This window comes from Notolepis coatsorum (assembly GCF_963971535.1).
Source record: "Notolepis coatsorum genome assembly, chromosome: 6".
Lineage (NCBI taxonomy): Eukaryota > Metazoa > Chordata > Actinopteri > Aulopiformes > Paralepididae > Notolepis > Notolepis coatsorum.
Window position 1 is genome coordinate 178749637 of NC_140170.1, and position 25954 is coordinate 178775590.

The following is a 25954-nucleotide window of genomic DNA, read 5'->3' on the forward strand; positions in this document are numbered from 1 at the left end:
GACACGCCCCTCGCTGAACATTCCGGTCTGACAGGTGGCTGAATGACGTCGCCGTGAACCCGCCCACTGATCCACGGTCAGTAGACCAGTTCTATTATACCAGACCGGCAGGTTCATGTGTTCCGGTACATAACTGATCCACGGTCAGTAGACCAGTTATATAGACCAGACCGGCAGGTTCATGTGTTCCGGTACATAACTGATCCACGGTCAGTAGTAGATATACCAGCTGCCGGAAATCACAAGAAGAAGAAGAAGTAGATATACCAGACCTCCAGGATACGTGTCATTCGGGACAACAACTCACTACAACTTGACAACACAGTGAGTTTGTTGTTGACAAAGCTGTTGGATAACTTTTCCCCGTGAGTTTCTTTTGTCTTAGTATTGTCTCTTAATATAGTTATGATGATAGGCTAGCTAGCTTACTATGATGATAGTTATATTAGGTGGTTTGTTGTTGTTTTAAATGTCAACGTTAGCTTAGCTTGCGACCGACTCGTCCATAGTTGACACTACTGTACTACTGTAGCTAACTAACGTCGACTTGATCTGTATCAGAGATCATACGTGTTTAGTGCGACTAACAGTTGAAACGCAGCTCTGCTGTAGCTAATAGCTATGTTATATATTATACAAAGACACGAACGTATAGTTGGAAGATGTGTGTTGTTGCTATAGTTACGGTGCTATGCTGCACAGCTAGCTGCAGGAGGATTAGCTTCCATTCATTCCATTCATTCATTCGACTCTCTTTTCTGGACTCTTCTTGTATCACAAACAGTACTGTATTTGCAAATCTGGTATGTCATAAATGTATAGATGTAGCAGTACTGTCTATCTGTATGTCGTGTATGTCATATATGTTATGATGAATTGAAAATGGGGGACCCTGATGTAAACAAGACGAAAGTCTTTCTCTGGTCTGCATCCCCGTAACAATTGTATGTATTGAGCTGTACTGTACTGTACCCATTCTGCAATCTGTTAATAAAGTTTTCAATCAATCAAAACTCTGGCAACAGAACACGGACTGATCATAACCACCTCATAGTCATAGTTGTGTGATGATGGTGTTGTATTTCGGATCATATGCCTCTTGTCTTTCATTTGGGTTCAAGTTCATAGCTGGTTGGTGTAACTTGATGAAACAGCTGACAGGATAGTAGCTTCCGACGAGAATGGATTGATTGATTGATTGATTGATTGAAAACTGTATTACCAGATTGCAGAATGGGTACAGTACAGCTCAATACATACAATTGTTAAGGGGATGCAGACCAGAGAAAGACTTTCGTCTTGTTTACATCAGGGTCCCCAATTTTCAATTTATCATAACATATGACATACACGTACACGACATACAGATAGACAGTACTGCTACATCTATACATTTATGACATACCAGATTTGCAAATACAGTACTGTTTGTGATACAAAAAGAGTCCAGAAAAGAGAGTATATACATTTTACGTAGACACTGTACATTGGAGGAGGTTGGGTGAGTGTGTGGGGGGGGCGAGGGGTTGGGTAGGAGGGGTGGGGGGCACTGTACAATAGGCTTGGGCGGTATGACGGTATTACGATATACCGGGGTATTTAGAAATACCGACGGTATTGAAAATCAATACCGTCAAAATCACAGTTTGTTTTAAGTTTCTATTTCCACTGAAACAGAGTTTATACAGGGACGGCATTGGGTTTCGGTTTCCATTAGTGAAACAGAGTTAACTTTCGAGTTGGTTGAAGTGCGTGCACACACACACACAGCACGGCCAGCAGAGGGCATGGGAGGCGGTCCGTATTTCCCCGCACAGAGCTGAGCTGAGCATACACTAACCTGTATGCATTTCCTCTATCTCTGAGCAGCTGCTAAAGCTTAAAGGTCAACCTCCACGTTGTATTTTTGTTCAATAAACAATGTGGACTAGGCCAATAGTGGCTTTCATGAAGAAGGGAAAAAAAAAGTATTGAAATTGACCCAGTTTTAGCGTTTTTATCAAACATTTTGTCTGCCCAACACAATCACCACGCACATGCATATTTTAATCAATGGTTCATAACGTGCGTGTGTAATCGAAATTATCGTCACAACAGGTGCAGGACAACAGGTGCAGGGCACCAGGGGGCTCACCAGGGGGCGCTGAGAGTCACACAGCTAGTGGCAGGCAGAGAGCCTTGCTACCATAGATATATGCTTGCTACTACTAGCCGAATGAAAATGTATCTGTTTCACCTCACTATTGCTCCGTGATTATAGCCATCCATCCATCTCTAAAGCTAACCACTATTTGTAAAAGCCACAACCACGTTACCATATTTGTAATAATGTAAATCATTGTGTCGTTGTACACATATTGTGTTTATAACGTTAGTAGATAACATAGCTTAGCTTGGTAGCTATTGTGCTAACAACATATCCCGACATCCGTCTCGCTGGCCGGCATGAACAGTCGACCCAAAATGGTTCTCTCCTCTCTGTACACCCCGTCCCCACGGGTGCCCTGCCGGGGGGCCCATGGACGCGGCGGCAGCCGTAGGGTATTGAATAAGTATGGTATCATTAAACCACTACTGAGTTATGTACATTACTACTGGCCATACAGTACACATGTATATGAGATGAACACCCACACAATAACACGGCTTAACAAGAAAGTACTGTTTATAATATTTATTAGAAGAGCACCAAGATTATCTTACATTTATTAAGATTGAGAGTTGCGCTTGTAACGCGAAGAATGTGCATGAATAGGTCAAGAGCGTAAGTCCATGAGCATATTACGAAGGGGATAATTAATACCACCTGTAGCATAAGAATTATATATGGTACACTAGTAGGTCAGCTGGAGATACTAGGGGGGTTCCCTCCGGTTGTAAGCCAGCAGGGGAGAGGATTTGTCGGTAGCAAAAGTCTGGGTCAACGAGGAATAAGGAGACTCCAGGTACAGGAGACAGTGCAGTAATCCCTTGATCCGTAGACAAAGCAACAGCTATTCTCCGGTGTGCAGTGCCGCATGGAGGAAAGCTAGCCAGCCTCAGAGTCCTAGAGGCGGGCTCGACGGTGCTCCTCACAGGGTAAATCCCACACGGTAGTGGGGGTAGACGATTCTCTGCTCCAACAGCCACAGGACCAAAGCAATATAATCCAGCCGAAAAGGGCTCTGTAGTCGTCGGTGTAGGTTATCCAGTGTACATATCCACACGGTTCTCGTCTAGGGCTCCTCGGATGACGGCACAAGGTTAGGCCGCCCAGCCTGGATAAGCACACTAGCTCGCTACGATGAAACGTTGGTAATGCTGGTCACTGTAGAACGGTAGCCGCACGATACACTATACATAATAGACTATTACTTAATAATAGAATAGGTCGAACTCGACGATACAGCGTTAAACTCTGACACTTCAGCTATCAATTCGCACGCGGTCTCAAGGCTCTATTTCGGGGCAAAACGGGCCCACTTCACAGCACGTTGTATCGTGGTGTGAGGCTTCAACTTATTGGTTAACTAACTGCTTTATCCACCTGCAACGTATTTATATGTAAGGTGAACAATCTAGTACCAGCCTTATTTCTGTCTCATATTACTGCGCAAAACCGGGCATGTACAGACATGTCTTAGCGGTGACTTTGAACTAGACATTGGGGGTATGGCCGTGGCGCCTAGGGGATCGCTGTCCAATAGGAGAACGAATATTATGGTCTGGCCTGTACTAGGTAAAGGGATATTCCGTGTATATGTACAAAGAATATACAAGGGATATCAGACGATATACAAATACTATACAATATATCTCAAGTAATAAATATATATATTCGGTTTAATCTGACCCTTTGTAACACTACTGTTACACGATAGCTATGAGCTAACTAGCGCTGCGGGCTCCGGCGCCCTGCGGCCGCCGCTGTTGTCGAGTCCACAAGCTCCTCCGCGGGGACGGGGGCACACAAAGAGGAGAGAACCACCCGCAGGGACGGCGGGCTATAGGCTAATGTCAGTGAGTGTAGTGGTCCCGACTGTAGCAGGGACGGCGGAGATATAGGCTAACTGTGATGCACCGAGTGAGCCACCATTGATCTAGTACTATGACCCGGACGGACATAAGGCATACGTTTCCTGAAGTGACGTCACGGCCGTGCTAGGTGCTAGCGTCTGATAAGCTTTTAGATTCGGCTCATTAATATGCACCTGTTGTCCTGTTGTGACGTCGGCGTTTGATAAGCTTTTTTGATTCGCACGTGCATGTTATTCGTGCATGGACCTTTTTAACTCTTTCAGAGTGGCATTTCCGGTGTCAAATGGAAAAAAATAAATAATGAAATTATATACCAATGATGTAAACTACCCATAATTGATCAGTAGGGTTTAACCTGGAGGTTGGGCTTTAAGCAATAATAATAATATGTTACCATTGAACGATGAAGCGTCGAAGTTAACCACCGTCACTCCAGCCCACGATGAGCTCCCTGACCACAGATGGCTAACGTTTTGTTTTGTCAAACAAGAGCTAAACTTGCACACACTGTCACATTTGGACAATTAAAGGACTGGAGTCTGTTCGGATTTAAGCAAAACCCTCGCACCACGAGTCGACTTGCCAGTGACTTCATCCAGCACAACGAGACTACGAGAGACGGAGGCACTTCTTTGGGAATGTAATATAAAACGGGGTGACTGAGTGTTGAATTTTTTTTATCCTAATGCAACTGGCTCACGTTGATACGATGGTGCCGGGCTGCCGGCCGGGCTAACTAGCTACCGTTAGCTCACGTCGATACCTGGATGGTGCCGGCAGGCGGCAGTGGCTACCTTCTATGATTTGTTTACCTCGAGGTTGAAGAAAGGGCACTTTCAGGTTGAAAGAACGGCCCTAATCTCAACATGTTTCAATATAAGCAAGCGTTATGTATGGTGATAATAACAAGTATATTGTTAAAGTGGGCAGGGGTGAGGTGGGTTCTAGGAGTCAGGATGAATGAACTACTACTATTCCTCTATGATGCTGCCAGGTAGCCGGTCGGAGTCCATGTCTGCAGGACAGCAGTGTTTCCTAGCTGACTCAGACCACACAAATAGATTCCACAATCACAATAACAGGAGAAGACCTGAGACCTATGAATTGAAAATGGGGGACCCTGATGTAAACAAGACGAAAGTCTTTCTCTGGTCTGCATCTCCTTAACAATTGTGTGTATTGAGCCGTACTGTATTGTACCCATTCTGCAATCTGTTAATAAAGTTTTCAATCAATCAATCAATCAATCAATCAATTAAACCGTCCCAAGTCCAATTCTCCTGTGATGTCTGTTCTGCAATGACGACCGATGTATGTTGTTCTTAACACACAAGGAAACCATAAAAGAAGGAAGGGTCATGCGTGTCATTCAGACACGTCATGATGTCATGTATGTTGTATGTCATAAATGTCACTATGAATTGAAAATGGGGGACCCTGATGTAAACAAGACAAACGTCTTTCTCAGGTCTGCATCCCCTTTTTGTGTGTGTATTGAGCCGTACTGTATTGTACCCATTCTGCAATCTGTTAAATAAAGTTTTCATTCTTTCATTCATCACGTCCAGCATTATATTCTCTTCTTGGTGCCAGTTCTATTGAAGCCTGTATTAAAATCGATATATATCAACCAATATATCAAACGTTAGCTAGTTAACAATGCAACAAATTGCAGATGATTCTGACATGATCCAAGGTAATAAACCTGTTTTAAATAATCCCATTCAACTCAATGTCGGCCGAACCGAAAATTGTCCACACGGTGACGTGATGATGACCCTTCCTTATTTTATAGTCTCCTTGGGAACACGGGGCACATGCTCTCAACGGAACAGAAGGAGGAGCTTTGAACAGGAACAAGCGGAGGAAGATGTGATTAAACGTAGGGCTGGGCGATATAACGATAACGATAAATATCGCGATATATTTTAATAATCGATATCGAATATCGAAATAAAAAAAAAATCGATTTTTTTTTTTTTTTTTTTTTTTTTTTTTAAACCTGCAGCAGGGCAGTTTTAAAACCAGAGACAGTGGACAGACTTGTCTTTCTTGCCTGCAACTTAAAGTAATGGCTTTGCTTGTCCAAATGACAATACTGACCAAATTGAGATTTATTTTTCTCTTGTCCATTTATTTTGTTTGCTTTCTTAAAATACAGTTTGAAACCGTCTGTACACTATGTGTGCTAGCAGAGCTAGACTCCAGTCACGAGTCACAGTGCACATGTGCGGTGGTTTGTCCACCAAAAAAGCGCCAAAAGATTGAAAATAAACGAGCAGAGCCAGAACTGTTCAACTCCTCTGGAGCCACAGCCAGCAGAGAAGCCGGTTTACTTTAGCTTTTAAACCAGCTGCAGCCTGAGAACTGGAGTGTGAGGGGATGTAACACTAAAGATGGCAGCAACGACAAAGAATTGCTGCAAAATAAACATATATATGTTGTTAAAAAAAAAAAAAAAATGTAATACTTATAACAATTCGATAATTATCGATATCGATAAATATGATAACATTATCATATTGTTATCGCGATATGATTTTTTTCCATATCGCCCAGCCCTTAAACGTGTGTCTGTCCATCCATCCAGGTGGTGTCGGGAGTATCGCTGACCCTGTTCCAGTCCATCGGTACCAGTATGAAGGCTCTGATCCTAGTGGGAGGGTACGGCACCAGACTGAGACCCCTGACCCTCAGTGTGCCCAAGCCCCTGGTGGACTTCTGTAACAAACCCATCCTGCTGCATCAGGTGGAAGCCCTGGTGAAGGTACTGATCAGAGGAGGAGTGTATGACGAAAAGACAGTATGATTGGAAATATAAAGGTCAACAACACTGAAACTAGTTTGGGAACACAATGTAAGGAGTAGGAATGGGCAAAACTCACACAATTGCTATTCGATAGTCACTGGGAACTATTCGACTACATTGTTATTTATTTAGAACATTTTGTTATTTATTGTCGTAACACGCCACACAAAATAAATTGCATGATTGATCGTGCATTATGTTTTAAAATGTTTAAATGTCAACATTATCCGGCCATCCTCAGTAAATATTATCAAACTCCTCGGACCTCGTCTGGTCTTTCCAAAGACCCAAGAGACGGGACGGTGATATATATATATATTTGTGGAAAAGGCTTCCTCTTGTCTAGTAATATTACACTCTTATACTGATACATAATACATTTATCTGATTGGTCTGAATGACGGTAACCAGTCACTCATCACTGACACATAATCAGTTAATCTCTTCAGTGTTGAGCTGTAATATCCTTCTTATATTATAATTGTATTATTATTAATATTTATATATTATTAATATTCCATCCTGTAATATATGAAAAAGGCAGAAAGACACATTTAATATTTAATATTTGTTTATTAAGGACAATGCAAATTAATGAACATCATTTACATGAGTGTATGCATAACATCACAGCATGATAAGGACGTAAATATATCGGGAATAGCACAGGGCTAATTTCCACCCGTAGTCCTAACATAAAACAAACACAAAACGGACCATACAACGTTCATTCATAAAAACTGACAACATTACATGTTGTTTCCTTGTGGTGAGCTTCAGTATCTATCAGCTGGATTCTCACACAGCCTGCCCTACTGTCACCTGCTTGTAGCTCTACTAATATTTATCATGTACTAGGAATCATGACAGAATGTTAATGCTGATCACTCTTCTGTCTGTCTGTCTCTGCTTGTGTGTGTGTGCAGGCTGGAGTGGACCATGTGATTCTAGCTGTCAGCTACATGTCTGACCTGTTGGAGAGAGAGATGAGGATTCAGGAGAAGAAGGTACGTTATGGTTGTGTAGGGAGCATGTCTATGTTCCCCGGGTCCTATGTTCCCCCGGGTTCTATGTTCCCCGCTTTGATTGATTGATTGATTGAACATTTTAGACCACAAGCTCTGATTCCAAACGCTAACCTTAACCAGTTCTAAAGAGGGCCTAAGCTTAACCGTTCGAAACAAGGCGGACATTAATAATTAATAAAATAATAAAAATTAATAAAATTTTCAATCTATTAATCAATCAAAGCGGGGAACATAGGACCCGGGGAACATAGGGATGATCTCGTTATGATGGTATGAATGTGTTAGCTTGGTGAGTAGGTGTTAAGCTCGGTGAGGATGTGTTAGCTTGGTGAGGAGGTGTTAGCTTGGTGAGGAGGTGTTAGCTTGGTGAGGAGGTGGTAGCTTGGTGAGGAGGTGTTAGCTTGTTGAGTAGGTGTTAGCTTGGTGAGGAGGTGTTAGCTTGGTGAGTAGGTGTTAGCTTGGTGAGGAGGTGTTAGCTTGTTGAGGAGGTGTTAGCTTGGTGAGGAGGTGTTAGCTTGGTGAGGAGGTGTTAGCTTGGTGAGGAGGTGTTAGCTCGGTGAGGAGGTGTTAGCTTGGTGAGGAGGTGTTAGCTTGGTGAGTAGGTGTTAGCTTGGTGAGGGGGTATTAGCTTGGTGAGGAGGTGTTAGCTTGGTGAGGAGGTGTTAGCTTGGTGAGGAGGTGTTAGCTTGGTGAGGAGGTGTTAGCTTGGTGAGGAGGTGTTAGCCCTGGTGAGGAGGTGTTAGCTTGGTGAGGAGGTGTTAAGCTCGGTGAGGACGTGTTAGCTTGGTGAGTAGGTGTTAGCTTGGTGAGGAGGTGTTAAGCTCGGTGAGGACGTGTTAGCTTGGTGAGGAGGTGTTAGCTTGGTGAGGAGGTGTTAGCTTGGTGAGGAGGTGTTAGCTTGGTGAGGAGGTGTTAGCTTGGTGAGGAGGTGTTAGCTTGGTGAGGAGGTGTTAGCTTGTTGAGTAGGTGTTAGCTTGGTGAGGAGGTGTTAGCTTGGTGAGGGGGTGTTAGCTTGGTGAGGAGGTGTTAAGCTCGGTGAGGACGTGTTAGCTTGGTGAGTAGGTGTTAGCTTGGTGAGGAGGTGTTAGCTTGGTGAGGAGGTGTTAGCTTGATGAGGAGGTGTTAGCTTGGTGAGGAGGTGTTAGCTTGGTGAGGAGGTGTTAGCTTGTTGAGGAGGTGTTAGCTTGGTGAGGAGGTGTTAGCTTGGTGAGGAGGTGTTAGCTTGGTGAGGAGGTGTTAGCTTGGTGAGGAGGTGTTAGCTTGGTGAGGAGGTGTTAGCTTGGTGAGAAGGTGTTATTTAACCTGTCCTGGTGTCTCTCTGCAGCTCGGCATCAAGATATCACTGTCTCATGAGAAGGAACCTCTGGGAACAGGTGAGTCTGTCTGAACAGTGAACACACACACACACCTCTCAAAACCACTCATCGTACTCAAACTACCACCTCCCTTCTGTATTGCTACTGGCACTAGTACTTATCTATTCTATCAGGGTATTTCAACTTTTACTAGAGTACTATTCTATCAATAATACCCTGATATAATAATACTCTAGTAAAAGTTTAAATACCCTGATACATGGAAGTACTGGTACTAGTAGCAGGTATCTGGGTATTTCAACATTTGGCTTGGGACAGGGATTACTGACCTGTCTCTGTCTCCTAGTGGGGCTTACTGTCCTTGTCTCTGTCTCCTAGTGGGGCTTACTGTCCTTGTCTCTGTCTCCTAGTGGGGCTTACTGTCCTTGTCTCTGTCTCCTAGTGGGGCTTACTGTCCCTGTCTCTGTCTCCTAGTGGGGCTTACTGTCCTTGTCTCTGTCTCCTAGTGGGGCTCACTGACCTTGTCTTGTGTCTCCTAGTGGGGCTTACTGTCCTTATCTCTGTCTCCTAGTTGGTCTCACTGACCCGTCCTTGTCTGTCTCCTAGTGGGGCTTACTGTCCTTGTCTCTGTCTCCTAGTTGGTCTCACTGACCTGTCCTTGTCTCTGTCTCCTAGTTGGTCTCACTGACCTGTCCTTGTCTCCGTCTCCTAGCGGGGCTCACTGACCTGTCCTTGTCTCTGTCTCCTAGCGGGGCTCACTGACCTGTCCTTGTCTCTGTCTCCTAGTTGGTCTCACTGACCTGTCCTTGTCTCTGTCTCCTAGCGGGGCTCACTGACCCCTCCTTGTCTCTGTCTCCTAGCGGGGCTCACTGACCCCTCCTTGTCTCCGTCTCCTAGCGGGGCTCACTGACCCCTCCTTGTCTCCGTCTCCTAGCGGGACCACTGGCACTGGCCAGACAGCTGCTGACCGACGACAGCGAGCCCTTCTACGTCCTCAACTCTGATGTCATCTGTGACTTCCCCTTCCAAGACATGCTGACGTTCCACAAACACCACGGCAAGGAGGGCACTATCGTGGTAAGATAGATGGATAGATACTGTGGGTAGATGGATAGATAGATAGATACCGTAGATGGATATATAGTATATACTGTACGTAGATAGATACCGTAGTGTAGGTAGATGGATAGATAGATAGATACTGCAGATAGATAGATAGATAGATAGATACTGTAGATAGATGGATACTGTAGGTCTATCTACCCGCCCCCCCCCCATGCGAAATGCCCCCTAGCTTAGCACAAACAGTTTTTTCCCCACAGCAGTCCGAACACTAAACACCCCGGCCCGCCCCCCTTTGCACAGACGGACAAGCATCCGTCACTGACTGTGGCTGACACTGTTACATGTGATGTATTTATTAGTGCTGTCAATAGATTAAAAAAATTAACTAATTAATCTCACAGTTTTCTGTAATTAATCTAGATTCAAAATAGCATTTTTCTACTTAAAACCGAAGCTTGTAACAGATTATTTACTTGAGTAAAATCATGGAATTAATGTAAAATCAACACAAAGAAAGTATATTTCAAAGACTATTTTAATAGCTTTCTTCTAATACAGTTTCTCTCCTGTGAAATACAAATGTTCAACAAAACCATCAACATTGACTCAGCTAGACCCCTTTCTTATATCCGCGGCGCTAAAATTGAAGATTTTTCACTCCATAGATTAATCTAGATTAATTTATTTTAATGCTTTAAATAATTTAAATTAATCTCCCAAATTAAAGCATTAATTTTGACAGCCCTAGTATTTATGTATATATGTATTTATTGTGGGGATTGGGAGGCGGGAGGGGGGAGTTTGATGTCTGATGTTTCATGTTGATGTCCCAGTGCTTAACAAACTATACCGCAAACAATTATCACCAACCATCGTTGTGTGGCATTAAAGTATCTTGTATCTTGTGTATCTTGTAATTAATGGAAGCAGATCCGGACCACTAGCCTAGCTGGCCAAAAACACCTCTCCCATTAATTTGTGCTAGGCTAGCTTGCACCCAGATAGCTTTCTGAATGGGGAAATTTGTATCTATCTTCTTGTCTGACCCTGGAGAAGCCAGTAAGTGCATTTCCCATAAGATTGTTGTGTTCCTGCTAGGGTTGGGTTTAAGGCTAGGGTTAGGTTTAAGGCTAGGGTTAGTGAGGATGAGTCTGACGTCTCCGTCTCTTCCAGGTGACCAAGGTGGAGGAGCCTTCTAAGTACGGAGTGGTGGTGTATGAAGCAGAAAATGGTCTCATCCATCGCTTCGTAGAAAAACCACAAGTCTTCGTCTCCAACAAGATCAACGCTGGCATCTACATGTTCAACCCCAGCATGCTGCAGAGAATACAGGTTAGAAACAACCCCTACATCTTCAACCCCACCATGCTGCAGAGAATACAGGCCAGGGGCAAGGCTAAGAGAATAATCAAAGACTCTAGCCACCCAAACAACTGCCTCTTTGAACTGCTGCATATATTAAAACGATTTTTTTTTTATTATTATAATTATTTTTGGTTCATTATAAAACTGTGGCGGGACAAATGGCGGGCCGCCACAGTCTAGGTAATTAATGGGAAACACTGTGCTTATGCTAACTAAGCTAAGTTGCCTGTGAGCTAAACAGCGGAGTTCTATTACTGAGGAAGGGGGAGGGGCTCTCTACGTCTCTACGTTCAATGTCCCTTTCTGTGTGTGTGCGCGTTCGTGTCCCATGATCTCTGACCAGATGAGGTCAGAGGAGTTTGATAGTATTTACTGAGGATGGACAGATGATGTTGATATTTAAACGTAAAAAAAATATAATGCATAATAAATGAATACATGATCATGCAACATAAAAAAAAAATTGTAGTAGGAACGGTTTGGGAGGTAGGGAGGGGTTTTAGGTTGTGTTGTCTTTACAGTGAACAGGAGGTCTATTTGTATTAAAAACAATAGATTGTTTTTCATTTAAATGTCTGGAAGAGCTCAAAAAGAAAAATGTCAAATGATATTTTCGTTGCCTTTTTTGAGTTGATCTAAATGTTACTGATTATGTTAAATGGACATATGATATCGTCTCATATCGATCGCAGGCACCTGAATCGAATCGTATCGTATCGTGGCATACTTTGTGATATCGGCAAATATCGTATCGTATCATATCGTGATGAAACTGGTGATTCCCACCCTACTACTATTATTGCTGCTACTACTATTATTATTATTACTACTGTTACTACTACTACAATTATTATTATTATTACTACTACTACTACTATTATTACTACCACTACTGTTGCTGCTGCTATAGCCGTGGCTCGTATTGCCATCTCTGCGTTGTGTAAAAGTTCGACCCCTGTTAAGGGATTGTCCCGAGTGAGTCTCGAACCCGGGTCTCCCGCACCGCAGACCACTATACCAAGAGGTGAATTCACCTACGTGCCACAGTCTCTTCACAACACTTGAAGTCTGATTGATTGAAAATTGTATTAACAGATTGCAGAATGGGTACAATACAGTACAGCTCAATACACACAATTGCTCAAATACACACTTTCGTCTTGTTTACATCAGGGTCCCCCATTTGCAATTCATCATGACATACATGACATACAGATAGACAGTACTGCTACATCTAGTCCATCGTGACTCACGGACCTCCGTTACACTGCTACTACTACAATTATTATTACTACTACTACTCATAGTACTACTATTACAATTTTCAGCGACTTTGGGTTATTGAGAAGCGCTATATAAATTAAATGAATTATTATTATTATTAATTATTACTACTACTATTATTACTGCTGCTGCTGCTACTACTACTATTAGTATTACTACTGCTGCTACTACTACTACTACTGTTACTACGATTATTACTACTGATGGTACTACTACTATCACTGCTACTACTATTATTATTACTACTACTGTTGCTGCCGCTGCTGTTGCTACTACAATTATTATTACTACTACTGATGGTACTACTACGGTATCACTGCTACTACTATTATTATTACTACTACTAATCATGCTGCTGCTGCTACTACTATTATTACTACTGTTGCTGCTGTTGCTACTATTATTATTACTAATACTAGTAATCTTGCTGCTACTACTATTATTACTACTGTTGCTGCTGCTGTTGCTACTACTACTACTACTACTACTACTACTACTACTACTACTACTAATAATAATACTACTGATTGACTATATGGTAACAGAATGTTTCCCTGTGTTGTTCCAGCTAAGGCCGACCTCCATAGAGAAAGAGATCTTCCCTGTAATGGCAGAGGAGGGACATTTGTACGCCATGGAACTAACAGGTAATGATACAATTGTAACTGAGGGGTTACAAAACCCTGACTGTATTAAAGATTGTGATAGATTAAACCACTGCTAATTATTATTATTATTACTTGCCAGAAAGTACAGTTATAATATGGCAGACACTCAGAATAAGACGGCACGGTGACAAAGAAATATCATTTATAGTATTTATTATTATGCAGTAATTGTACAGAATGGGAATTAAGGGTCGCGCTTGTATGGCGAAGAATATGAATAAAGTCAGTCCGTAGCAAAGTCGGTTGGAATGAATCATTCCTAAGCTGGGATACTAGACTAAACGCCGCCTGGCGTAGGATGGCACTATAGTGGGCAAACGATGGTACCGCTGGAGACAGGGGGTATCCTCCCAGAGATGTAAGCTCTGGAGGAAGGAAGAATGTTCGGATACTCAGTCTGTTCACTTGAAGAAAGGGGGTTCTCGTACGGAATCCAGTCCTTATAATCCAAATGCTCAGCAGCAAAGCAATAGCTGTAATCCAATTGCTCGATAGCAACGACGATAGCCAGCTAGCTTCGGTCCTCGAAGCTAGCCCGAGGTAAGATCTTCAAGGTGGTTAAATCCAAACGACAGTGGGTATTAACGAGGCTCTTCTCCACGGTAGTACGTTCCACAATCACTATAATCCAACCAATACTGGTTCTGCAATCGCCGCCGTAGGTTCCAATATGCACATGTCCAGTAGTTCCACGACTAGGCCCTCCTCGTGTACTGGCACTAATTACTAAGTCCACGCACACTTGCTAAGGTTTCACTAGTTACTAAACGAACGAACTGCTTGTAATGCTACATACCGAACGAACTGCTGTAACACGATTCACACTAAATGATGACTCTTTACTTCACATTAAGCTAAGTCGAACTTGACGTTACTGCATTAACTCTGACACTTTTACTATTCACTTCGCACGTTAGGTTCACAACACTCTGTTTAGACGAACTGCTTCACACTACATTAGAATCACACTACTGCTGCTGCGCCTTCCACGATATATATACTTAAGTGGCTTTCTAGTGCCAAGCCTCAGCTCTCGTCTCGAATCAATGCGCCGGCACCAGGCATGTTCCAACATGCCCAGACTCGCCTTTGAACCTGACTTTAGGGGCGCGTTGTCTGGCGCCGAGAACGTCAAGGGCATTATCCAATGAGGAAAGTGAATATTACTAGGATTCAAACGCAGGCTTAAAGGGATATAGCTTATATATATAAATAATATACAAGGTATATAAAACAATAAAACGTAGATTCTCAGCTTTAATCTGGCCCTTCACAACAACAATATTACAGCTAGCTGGTACCCATTGGTTTCCATGGAACTAAAATGTAATGATACAATATTACCGCTAGCTGGTACCCATTGGTTTCCATGGAACAAAAGTTCTTTACTTTATAAACAAGTCTTAACCTTATAAACAGTTCTTAAATTTATAAACAGGTTTTATCTTTATAGACAGTTCTTAACCTTATAGACGGGTCTTAACTTTATAAACGCGACATAACATTATAAATGGGACATAACTTTATAAACTGTTTTATTTTTTATTTTTTTAGTCCGCCTGATTTTCTATTTTTCTCCCCATCCCAATTTAGTTGTTATGCCAATTCCCCCCCTCCCCTACCTGGTTGTTGTGCGCATGTTCCTCCTACTGGTCGGTACAAGGGAACCCTGAAGTCCACCACATGCTTCCTCCGACACATGTGGAGACAGCCAGTGGCTCTTTTTTCACCTGGTAGCGAGGACTCTCATTGGTGAAGCGTAACGCATGGGAGGTCACGCTGCCTTCACCATTTCCTGCCTTTCGCTGAGCAGGCGCCCAGACCTGACCTGTCGGCGTCGCTGTCCACAACGCCAGATTACCACCCACGACTTCCCTCCCCCTAACTCAGCCAAACGAGTTAGTATGACGACCGGCCCAAGCCACAGGGCAATGCTGACTCCGGGAATCGAGACCGCATTTATAAACGGGTCTTAACCTTATAAACGGGTCTTAACTTTATAAACTGGACTGAACTGTACCTTGTGTTTTGGTCTCTGCAGTCCACAGTACCAACAGACGTAAGTGTGTTGGTGTTCCTTGTGCCGCTGTTGTTTTACACTATGTCAGGATCAGACACACATTCAGCCAGATTTGGACAAGATTTTGTTGCAGCGAACACATTTCCAATGCCGGGCATCAGTAGTATTGTGACATCATCAAGAACAGTGATGTGGTGTCTTTACCTCTTGTAGTGTGACATCATCAAAGAACTGTGATGTGGCGTCTTTATCTCTTTATAGTGTGACATCATCCAAGAACAGTGATGTGGAGTCTTTACCTCTTGTAGTGTGACATCATCCAAGAACAGTGATGTGGAGTCTTTACCTCTTGTAGTGTGACATCATCAATGGACAGTGATGTGGTGTCTTTACCTCTTGTAGTGTGACATCATCCAAGAACAGTGATGTGGAGTCTTTACCTCTTGTAGTGTGACATCATCCAAGAACAGTGATGTGGAGTCTTTACCTCTTGTAGTGTGACATCATCAATGGACAGTGATGTGGTGTCTTTACCTCTTGTAGTGTGACATCATCCAAGAACAGTGATGTGGAGTCTTTACCTCTTGTAGTGTGACATCATCAATGGACAGTGATGTGGTGTCTTTACCTCTTGTAGTGTGACATCATCCAAGAACAGTGATGTGGAGTCTTTACCTCTTGTAGTGTGACATCATCCAAGAACAGTGATGTGGAGTCTTTACCTCTTGTAGTGTGACATCATCAATGGACAGTGATGTGGTGTCTTTACCTCTTGTAGTGTGACATCATCCAAGAACAGTGATGTGGTGTCTTTACCTCTTGTAGTGTGACATCATCAATGGACAGTGATGTGGTGTCTTTACCTCTTGTAGTGTGACATCATCCAAGAACAGTGATGTGGAGTCTTTACCTCTTGTAGTGTGACATCATCCAAGAACAGTGATGTGGAGTCTTTACCTCTTGTAGTGTGACATCATCAATGGACAGTGATGTGGTGTCTTTACCTCTTGTAGTGTGACATCATCAAAGAACGTCCCACGACACCCCGACCAAAAGTCTAGTATTTTTTTAATCTAATGTGGCAATTCCTGTGACGTATCCAAACCAAACCCCTCGGACCCTGGCGAACTTCATGCCAATCTGCCATGGTGACCATCGTGATAGATATCATGTAGTCTGATCCTGACATGAGTAGCGTATTCTCATATATATATATATATATATATATATATATATATATATATATATATATATAAAAATAGATGTAAATGTTCTATTGCTTTTGCAGATGATGCTTCTAAATGTGCTGCCTGTGTTTTTAATTGTAAGATCACCTGCTTCTTGAGGAATAAAAGTCATTGTGTAGAGAGTCCTGCTCAGACCAGAGCACCAGACCTGGCTCTAAAATACTAGTTGAAATGGATTGGTTTTGCCTGGCACACTGTAACCAATTGGATGTCTGAAAAGGGTTAAGCCCCGCCCATTGTGCACTATAGCCCTGTGCTTGTGCTCAGAGTAATTCACCACATTTCAGTTGGTAATTGGGTCTGGTCTGGTCACTAGTAGTGGTGAAACAGAATTGCTTTAAATATACTGCTCTGTGTCTGTACTGTCTGTACTGTCTGTGTGTCTGTACTGTCTCTGTGTCTGTACTATCCGTCTGTGTATCTGTCCGTTCTGTCTGTCTGTGTGTGTTTCCAGGGTTCTGGATGGATATAGGTCAGCCTAAAGACTTCCTGACAGGGATGTGTATGTACCTTCAATCAGTACGTCAACACAACCCTGAGAGGCTCCGGACCGGACCTAGCTTCCTGGGCAACGTACTGGTGGTAAGTGTGTGTGTGTGTGTGTGTAATAATAAATTTGATTTGAAGAGAGAAGCGCCTTTCTCAGACTCAAGGAGAGAGAAGCTATATAAAAAGGGTAAATAATTTTTTTTGAAAAAAAATGAATGTGTATACCGTAGTAACAACAGAAAGAAAATAACATAAGATAAAAAAAAAAGGAAGCAAGGTGCTGTCCAATTGGATGAAGCGGTAACAAGAAAATTAATAAAAAACAAAACAACAAAACGATGGGATCTGTGGCTTAAAAGAAAAGAGTCAGGTGGTGGGCTACCTTGTTTACGTGAAGAATCGGGACATTTCAAGACGGGACAGGACACGATACCAACTTTTAGTTTGACATGCTATTGTAGTGTGATGGTTACGGTTACAGAATGCATGTAAGTCTATGTAATGTCCCCATATTTCCCATTATTATTTGGTTGTAGGGTCCAGGGACCAAATGTGGCCCTCCATGATAAGATATTATATTTGGTTTATTTTGAAGCATTTTGTTCTGTTTGAGACAACTTTTTTATTACAAAAAATATTAAAGGAGCACGCCAACTGCCATGCTGGCTTCATTAACACCTAAAATTCCTGCAGTGGATATCTAGATAAATCACATCGAGATAGGTAAGAACCCATACCTTCCGGCACATATTAAATATTAAAGGAGCACGCCAACCTGTCTCCTTCAAGAAGTCCAAGAAGATTGATTAATTGATTTTTTATTTAGTACTGTACATACAATTTATACAAAAGTATAAAAACAAGGGGTACAAGGATAACATGTGTAAGTCTGTCGACTTTCACGACCAACATGATCCCAAGAAGAATACAATAAATCACAGAGAGAGTTAAGAAGACAAGATAGATAATACAAGTAGATAAAATAGACCACAAATTTCTGAAAGAGCCTCATTACATCATGTCATGTTCCTGTTCTTCAAGAGTGGTGGCCATGCACCCACTGCAACCTATTGTTGCAGATGTCGCTTCACACCCCTCTTGAAGACAGCAATAGTGGGGGAGTTTTGGATGGCCCTGGGCAGAGAGTTCCACAGCCGGCAGGCTGTAGACAGAAAGCCATTCTGTGAATAGGAACCCTTTCTAGGCTCATAAACTGAGAGCTGTCCAGACCGTAACTGTCGTCCGTGGACCTGGCCACGCAGGACAATGCGAGAGCATAAATATCTGGGGGCAGATCCATTTAAGATAAGATAAGATATTCCTTTATTGATCCCCTTGGGGAAATTCAGGCATCATATCAGCATGGGGGAAGGGGGGGGGGGGTGGTACAGGTAGTAAAAACAACACAGGCAGTGTAAACAATTAGGTCAATTTGGTCAGTATAATATACTATCTAACTAGATGGGGGGAAAAAATATTCACAGTGTCACATAAGGTGCAGTATGCATAAGATAGTGTTATAATTTACTATCTACTGAGTATACATTATTCACAGTATCACAGTATCCACTGAAATATACATTATTCACAGTATCACAGTATCCACATAAGGTGCAGTATGCCTAAGGTAGTGTAGGTTGTCCTCCTTGGGTTCCTATAAGTCCCAGGTCAATGTCTGGTAGCAGTCGCTGCCCCCTGTTGTGGGGCCTGGAGGCTGCTAGTCGCTGCCCACTGTTGTGGAGAAATTTAACATTCTATACATATGTCCCAGTTTCAGAAAGGAGACCCTCTGCTCCACAGGGAGCCATCCCACCTCATTGAAGTGACATGGTTCAATATAGGTTCAAGGTGGCAGATTTAGGACCAATCGTATGGTCTTATTTTGGCTGGTTTGTAGCATGTGTTTACTTTCCACTGTAACACCACTATACCAGTACGTACATGCATAATCATATTGACTGAGGATCATGCAGTTGGCAAGCAATTTCATAGTTTCCAGTGATAAGAACCTCTTTTTTCGGTGCAAAAATGTCACCCTTGTGTTAACTTTTTTGATCACCTTCAGGGCCATTGTTTTCCCTGAAGTGTTTGGTCGAGGTCTGCACCTAGGTATTTAACACAGTCTCTAGACTCGACACTGAAGCCATTACAGCTGATCTCAAGTCGGGAGCATTCCTTTAATTTATGTTTTGAGCTGAAGAAGATGGATACCAATTTCCTAAGCCTAGTATCTCTTTTGGCCTGAAGCCTAGTAAGCCTAATATCTCTCTCGGTCTGAAGCCTAGTAAGCCTAATATCTCTCTTGGTCTGAAGCCTAGTAAGCCTAATATCTCTCTTGGTCTGAAGCCTAATATCTCTCTTGGTCTGAAGCCTAGTAAGCCTAATATCTCTCTTGGCCTGAAGCCTAGTAAGCCTAATATCTCTTTTGGCCTGAAATCTAGTGAGCCTAATATCTCCCAAGGGAGATGACCGCTAGATGTTTAGATGTCCATGCAGGAGACATGGGTTTGAGTCCTGGTCAATGTTCCCTCTAACGTCCCTCTAATGTCCAAACGCTCCCGCGCACATCTGAAATCTGTCGCGCACAGAAACGTTTGTGTAAAAAAATAAAAGACGTTTCTTAAAAAACAGCAGTGAGCTTGGATGCACGTACTCTCATGATAATTCTCTCGAAACGCAGTGCGGCTTACTTGCGTCGTGTGTAATGAAAGTCTCTTTCGCTCTCTCTCGAAACGCAGTGGGCGCTTACTTGCGTCGCGTGTATGAGAGTCTCTCTCTCTGTCTCAAGTAGCCAAACTTGAGACAGAGACTACACTATAAAAACCAACTGGATATTTGGATAGTGTATATGTGTGCATGTGTGTGTGTGTGTGATTTTTGGCTGGTGAAAATGCTGAGTGGCTAGTGACTTTGGAAAACCACTAGCCACAGTGGCTGGTGAGCTAAAAAGTTAATGTCAAGCCCTGTGTACAACCACTGGAGAACTGAGAAGGACAGACGGGAAAAATAACAGACTAACAGAAAGGACTAAGTAAGAGCTAAGACCAGACCAGAGGAGTCTGGAAACAAGTAACTTTTTTCTGATGTGTATATCTGACTAACGGAGAAAGGAGGAATGAAGCTTTAGAGGGAGAAAGGGAGGGAGGGGGAGAGAGAGGGAGGGAGGGAGGACTTTGCTCTGTATCGTCAATCAATGGTCAAATAAATATTTGATTAAGGAATATAATATGCCTTTTTGTATTATTTCTGTGTATTAGCAACATTTATAGATTTTTTTTATGTTAGACATTGAGGGAAATTAAGATTCTCAGATTTTTTACAAACTGCCGCTTATCAACTAACCGGTTAATCGGCAGGTGACTTATGTTGCTCAGTAGTTGCTGATGTCTGCTCAGGAGGTTTGAGTGTTTGCTCAGCCTCAGACCGAAAAAATATTAGAGGGAACATTGGTCCTGGTGTGTTACACGCGTGTGTATGTGTGTTCCAGGACCCCACGGCCCAGATTGGAGAGAACTGTACCATAGGTCCTAACGTGACCCTCGGGGCAGGTGTGATTGTGGAGGACGGCGTGAGGATCAAGCGCTGTACGGTTATGAAGGGGGCGCGGGTTCGATCCCACTCCTGGCTGGAGAGCTGCATCGTGGGCTGGAGCTCCTCTGTGGGCCAGTGGGTCAGTAGGATATTCATTTAAAATTATATTTTTTTGTTTGTTCAAATAAGTGGTCTACATGTTAAAATAATAGCTCTACACTCCGACAGCCATCACCGATATATAGTGTTTGGTCAGTAACATGGGTCTCCCAGTCTCTCCCGCTCTGCAGTAAACAGAAAATAAATCTTCTGATATTGTGTTCCCACTTTATCCAATCAGGAGAGAGAACTCCACACTGCAAAAATGGTCTGACAAAAATAAGAAATAAAAACTAGTTATAAGTAAATGTGTCCTTGAAACAAGTCAAATCATCTACCAGTGCATCAAGCAAATTTGGCTTGGCAATATTTCTTGAAATAAGTAAAAAAAAAAATATATCAAGGGTTCTCTCTCCTGATTGGATAAAGTGGGAACAGGATACCAGGAAATGTATTTTCTGTTTACTGCATAGCGGAGGGACTAGGAGACCCATGTTACTGACCAACAGTATATCGATGGCTATTGGAATGTAGAGCTATTTAACACTTATTTTAACAAATAAATACCACTTGCACCACATTTTTTAATACTACTGCTACTTACAGAATATCTATTACATTTATTGATATGATGTACCTTTTTACGGCAATGTTAAAACTTTACCATAACGTTCTCACTTCAATAACTGACATAATCAGAACAAGGTGGACTTGATTAGTTATTAGTCGCTATTAGATCTGCCTTTCCTTTCAATCCCAGTCATAAGACAAAGAATAGCATTATGTTAACCTTACACTTACACACATGAATCATTAAACTACCCTCCATTTTCTCTTTCTTTTCTGTCTCTTTCCCTTTTTCTTTCTTTTCTGTCTCTCTCTGTATCTCTTTCTCTGTATCTCTCTCTGTCTTTCTGTCTGTCTCCTCTCTGTATCTCTGTCTCTCTCTCCCTGTATCTCTGTGTCTCTCTCCCTGTATCTCTCTCTCGTCTGTCTGTCTCCTCTCTCTGTGTCTCTCCCTGTATCTCTCTCTCGTCTGTCTGTCTCCTCTCTCTGTGTCTCTCTCTCGTCTCTCTGTCTCCTCTCTCTGTATCTCTGTGTCTCTCTCCCTGTATCTCTCTCTCGTCTGTCTGTCTCCTCTCTCTGTGTCTCTCCCTGTATCTCTCTCGTCTGTCTGTCTCCTATCTGTGTCTCTCTCTCCCTCTCTCTGTATCTCTCTCTCGTCTGTCTGTCTCCTCTCTCTGTATCTCTGTCTCCTCTCTCTGTATCTCTCTCTCGTCTGTCTGTCTCCTCTCTCTGTATCTCTGTCTCCTCTCCCTGTATCTCTCTCTCTCGTCTGTCTGTCTCCTCTCTCTGTGTCTCTCTCTCCCTCTCTCCCTGTATCTCTCTCTCTCTGTCTCTCCCTGTATCTCTGTCTCTCCCTCTCTCCCTGCATCTCTCTGTCTCTCTACCTGTCTCTCTCGGTCTCTCCCTGTATCTCCCTGTCTCTCTCTCTCTCTCTCTCTCTCTCTCTCTCTCTCTCTCTCTCTCTCTCTCTCTCTCTCTCAGGTGCGTATGGAGAATGTAACAGTACTGGGTGAAGATGTGATAGTTAATGATGAGTTGTATCTTAATGGTGCCAACGTTCTACCACACAAATCCATCACCGACTCAGTACCAGAACCACGGATCATCATGTGACCAGAACACAACAGAACCACAGATCATCATGTGACCAGAACACAACAGAACCACGGATCATCATGTGACCAGAACACAACAGAACCATAGACATCATGTGACCAGAACACAACAGAACCACAGATCATCATGTGACCAGAACACAACAGAACCATAGATCATCATGTGACCAGAACACAACAGAACCATGGATCATCATGTGACCAGAACACAACAGAACCGCAGATCATCATGTGACCAGAACACAACAGAACCATAGTCCATCATGTGACCAGAACACAACTGAGGGATGCTATTGGCCCTGATGGACTATTCTTCTATGGGTTTACTGAAGGAATGTGTCAAACGAGCTGGAGGAAGAGAAGGGATAGTTTGGGGATAGTTTAAAGCAGGGTTCTCAAACTTTTTTATACCACAACCCCATTTTATTTAGGATTTCTTTTGGCGACCCCACACTTAACACATTGTCCGCCATGCATTGTACCCATCCTTGGGCCCAGTCTGCCAGCGCTGTAACCCTATGGAGATGTTTACCTTCTTTGCAGGGCTATAACTTTTTAAATATTATAGCTATATCGACATTACTATGGCGGCCCATTCAACATCGGGTATCTATCGTTCCGGATGTGGGAACGTTATATTTTTTCATTCATACATTGTCGTGTTAATACCGTCGTGAATATAAGTATGTTTTTAAGGTTTTCTGCAGTAATTCCTAAAACGCGAGTTATAGGCCCTGACGCATATGATAGATTATCGATTGGTCAAGTCAAGTCAAGAGTTTTATTTGTCACGGCATACAAGTATACAATGAAATGCGGGTGGTCTTGCCCGCAACGATGTGCATAATACAATAGTAATAATATATAATAGAATCCAATAGAACGACGATTGGCGTTTCTTTCCTATACACGCTATATTAAAAAATTCAAATGTATATGATCGGTATACATTATGCTTCATCATGCGTGAACGAAAGGGGGTGTGGGGTCGTTTATAATTCCTTGATCGTCAGTAGCGTCTTTTTTTACTATGGGTTGATACGTTGATCAGATGGATTGCCGTGAAATAAATAAACAATCGGGCTGGAAATAACGTTAGATTCCTCTTACCGTTCGCTGATGAGACTGGAGGAAAAATATTCCAATTATTTGACGTCGATCTGCTAGATCTTTTTCCCGTTTGTATGATGCAATAAACGCCGAAATCATATTGATTATTGCGTTTCGAAAGCGATCCCAATGCACTAAAGTGTGTACTGCCGGAGGATTCTCCCAGATGCACCGAGCGCCACTTCCGGTTTGGCTTTGAGTGTAACTCGCCTGAAATCCACCAGGGGGCGGTATTGAGGCGTTGCAATATCAGACAGCGTCCAGCTGCGTCCCCGGAGGGAGGCTGGATGAATTATGAATGCCATGGTGAAAAAATGAAATATTGATCCCAAAAACGAGTTAACTCGTTTCTGGCGCACAACACATGGCGGGCAATAATACTAGTTTTTGGCGCGCAATGTGTTAATGTATCGTGTAATTTCAACATGGAATTAAGGAATATCAAAATAAAAGCACACGTTGTTGAACTTGATCATGCATATTTATTAGAACATTTTATTACACCACTATGTTATCAATACACATTTATAAAACGAGGCATATTTAGCCAAAATATGTTGCCAAATTATTATTATTTTTTATTACTTGCCAATGCGCGACCCCACTGTCACCTACCCACGACCCCACTTTGGGTCACGACCCGTAGTTTTAGAACCGCTGGTTTAAAGGATAGTTCAGCGATAAAGGTACTGGAACCAGAGTTGTGTTTTTGAGATATCGGAAGCAGGAAATGTTAGCTTCTGTGTGGATACTGTTAGCACTGCTAGTGTACATTGTTAGCACTGCTAGTGGATACTGTTAGCACCGTTAGAACTGCTAGTGGACACTGTTAGCTCTGCTAGTCGACATTGTTGGCACCATTTGCACTAGTGGATACTGTTAGCACTGCTAGTGGGAACTGTTAGCACTGCTAGTGGATACTGTTAGCACTGCTAGTGGATACTGTTAGCACTGCTAGTGGATACTGTTAGCACTGCTAGTGGATACTGTTAGCACTGCTAGTGGATAGTGCCCGGATACTGTTGGCACTGCTAGTGGATACTGTTAGCACTGCTAGTGGATAGTGCCCGGATACTGTTGGCACTGCTAGTGGATACTGTTGGCACTGCTTATGGATACTGTTAGCACTGCTAGTGGATACTGTTGGCACTGCTAGTGGATACTGTTAGCACTGCTAGTGGATACTCTTAGCACTGCTAGTGGATACTGTTAGCACTGCTAGTGGATACTGTTAGCACTGCTAGTGGATACTGTTGGCACTGCTAGTGGATACTGTTGGCACTGCTAGTGGATACTGATACTGTCAAATCAGATGTGTCTTGGAACTGTGAACTATTCCTTTAATCAGGTCTGATCCTTGTGAATGAACAGGAGAGGAGAGGACAGAGAGAGGCGAGGCTACTAAAGTAAGCAGACATGGGTGTCTGGGTGGAGGGATGTAGAGTTGGGGGGAGGGATGTACGATAGTGGGCTGTTTATAAAGAGGTGGGGGGGGGGTGTAGAGGGGTTTGTAAATAGAAGGGGGGGGGGCTAGAGAGATTCACTGCATTTACACCTGAACTAATGGAGGGAGGGGGTTAAAAGGCGATGTCATGTTGGCTGGATTACCTTTCTCCTGTTGGATTGTTTGTCAGTTTGTTTTCTTTACTCGTTGTCATCTTTACTTGTCATAATAACTGGCCGCTCCAATGTCAAACTGCCACGGCAGAAGATCAGATTGTCACTGTGTGGTCAGCTGTGTTGGCAGGTGTATTCCTGTGAGCCCTGGGCAGAGAAGGCTGTTCTTCTGTTCCTCGGGTTGAGATGAAGAGGATTAAACGATTTGTTTTCTTGACAACCACACAGAAGTGACCATGTGACCTGACCTGTGACCCCAGTTATTTTCTGGAGAACACTGGTCCCAGGTCAGCCCATCAACTGTTTACTAACACGAGAGGTGTCTCAACCTTGGAATTTACAGACCTTGGGACAATGTTTAATTAACTTTTTTTTTAGTTTGTTGTATTTTTATTTTTTGATGTCTACTAAAAACATATTTGTTGTAAACGGGACACAGTCTCAGCTAACTGGCATGCCCAACGCTTCTAAACAAGCCCACCTTGACACCAACACCAGTCTGTTGAGTTAAACTGGGAGCTTTCTGCCCTAAGGAAAGGATGAAGATGTCACCATTTAGTCATTTAGCTTTTATCCAAAGCGTACCGGAGTCACCAGAGGCTGAACC

General features: G+C 42.8%; 1 protein-coding gene across 2 annotated transcripts; it reads left to right on the top strand.

The window, feature by feature from the left end:
• The first annotated feature begins 267 nt into the window (after positions 1-267).
• On the top strand, positions 268-25159 carry gmppb (GDP-mannose pyrophosphorylase B). Of its 2 annotated transcripts, none has more exons than XM_084317748.1 (10): positions 268-365; positions 6608-6784; positions 7753-7833; positions 9179-9227; positions 10105-10247; positions 11409-11567; positions 13453-13531; positions 17274-17401; positions 20796-20978; positions 22487-25159. In XM_084317748.1, the coding sequence occupies exons 2-10, from the start codon at positions 6656-6658 to the stop codon at positions 22616-22618; spliced, it is 1083 nt and encodes a 360-aa protein (XP_084173874.1). In that variant the 5' UTR covers positions 268-365; positions 6608-6655; the 3' UTR covers positions 22619-25159. The 2 variants fall into 2 exon arrangements, with proteins under 2 accessions (XP_084173874.1, XP_084173875.1); XM_084317749.1 differs by having other exon boundaries at positions 290-324.
• The last annotated feature ends 795 nt before the right edge of the window (positions 25160-25954 follow it).

Bases quoted from the DNA above. Each gene is read 5' to 3' on its own strand.
- gmppb (XM_084317748.1), top strand. From the start codon at position 6,656: ATGAAGGCTCTGATCCTAGTGGGAGGGTACGGCACCAGACTGAGACCC. The intron at 11,568-13,452 runs GTTAGAAACAAC...GTGTTGTTCCAG, and splicing joins GCATGCTGCAGAGAATACAG to CTAAGGCCGACCTCCATAGA. The intron at 17,402-20,795 runs GTAAGTGTGTGT...TGTGTGTTCCAG, and splicing joins TCCTGGGCAACGTACTGGTG to GACCCCACGGCCCAGATTGG.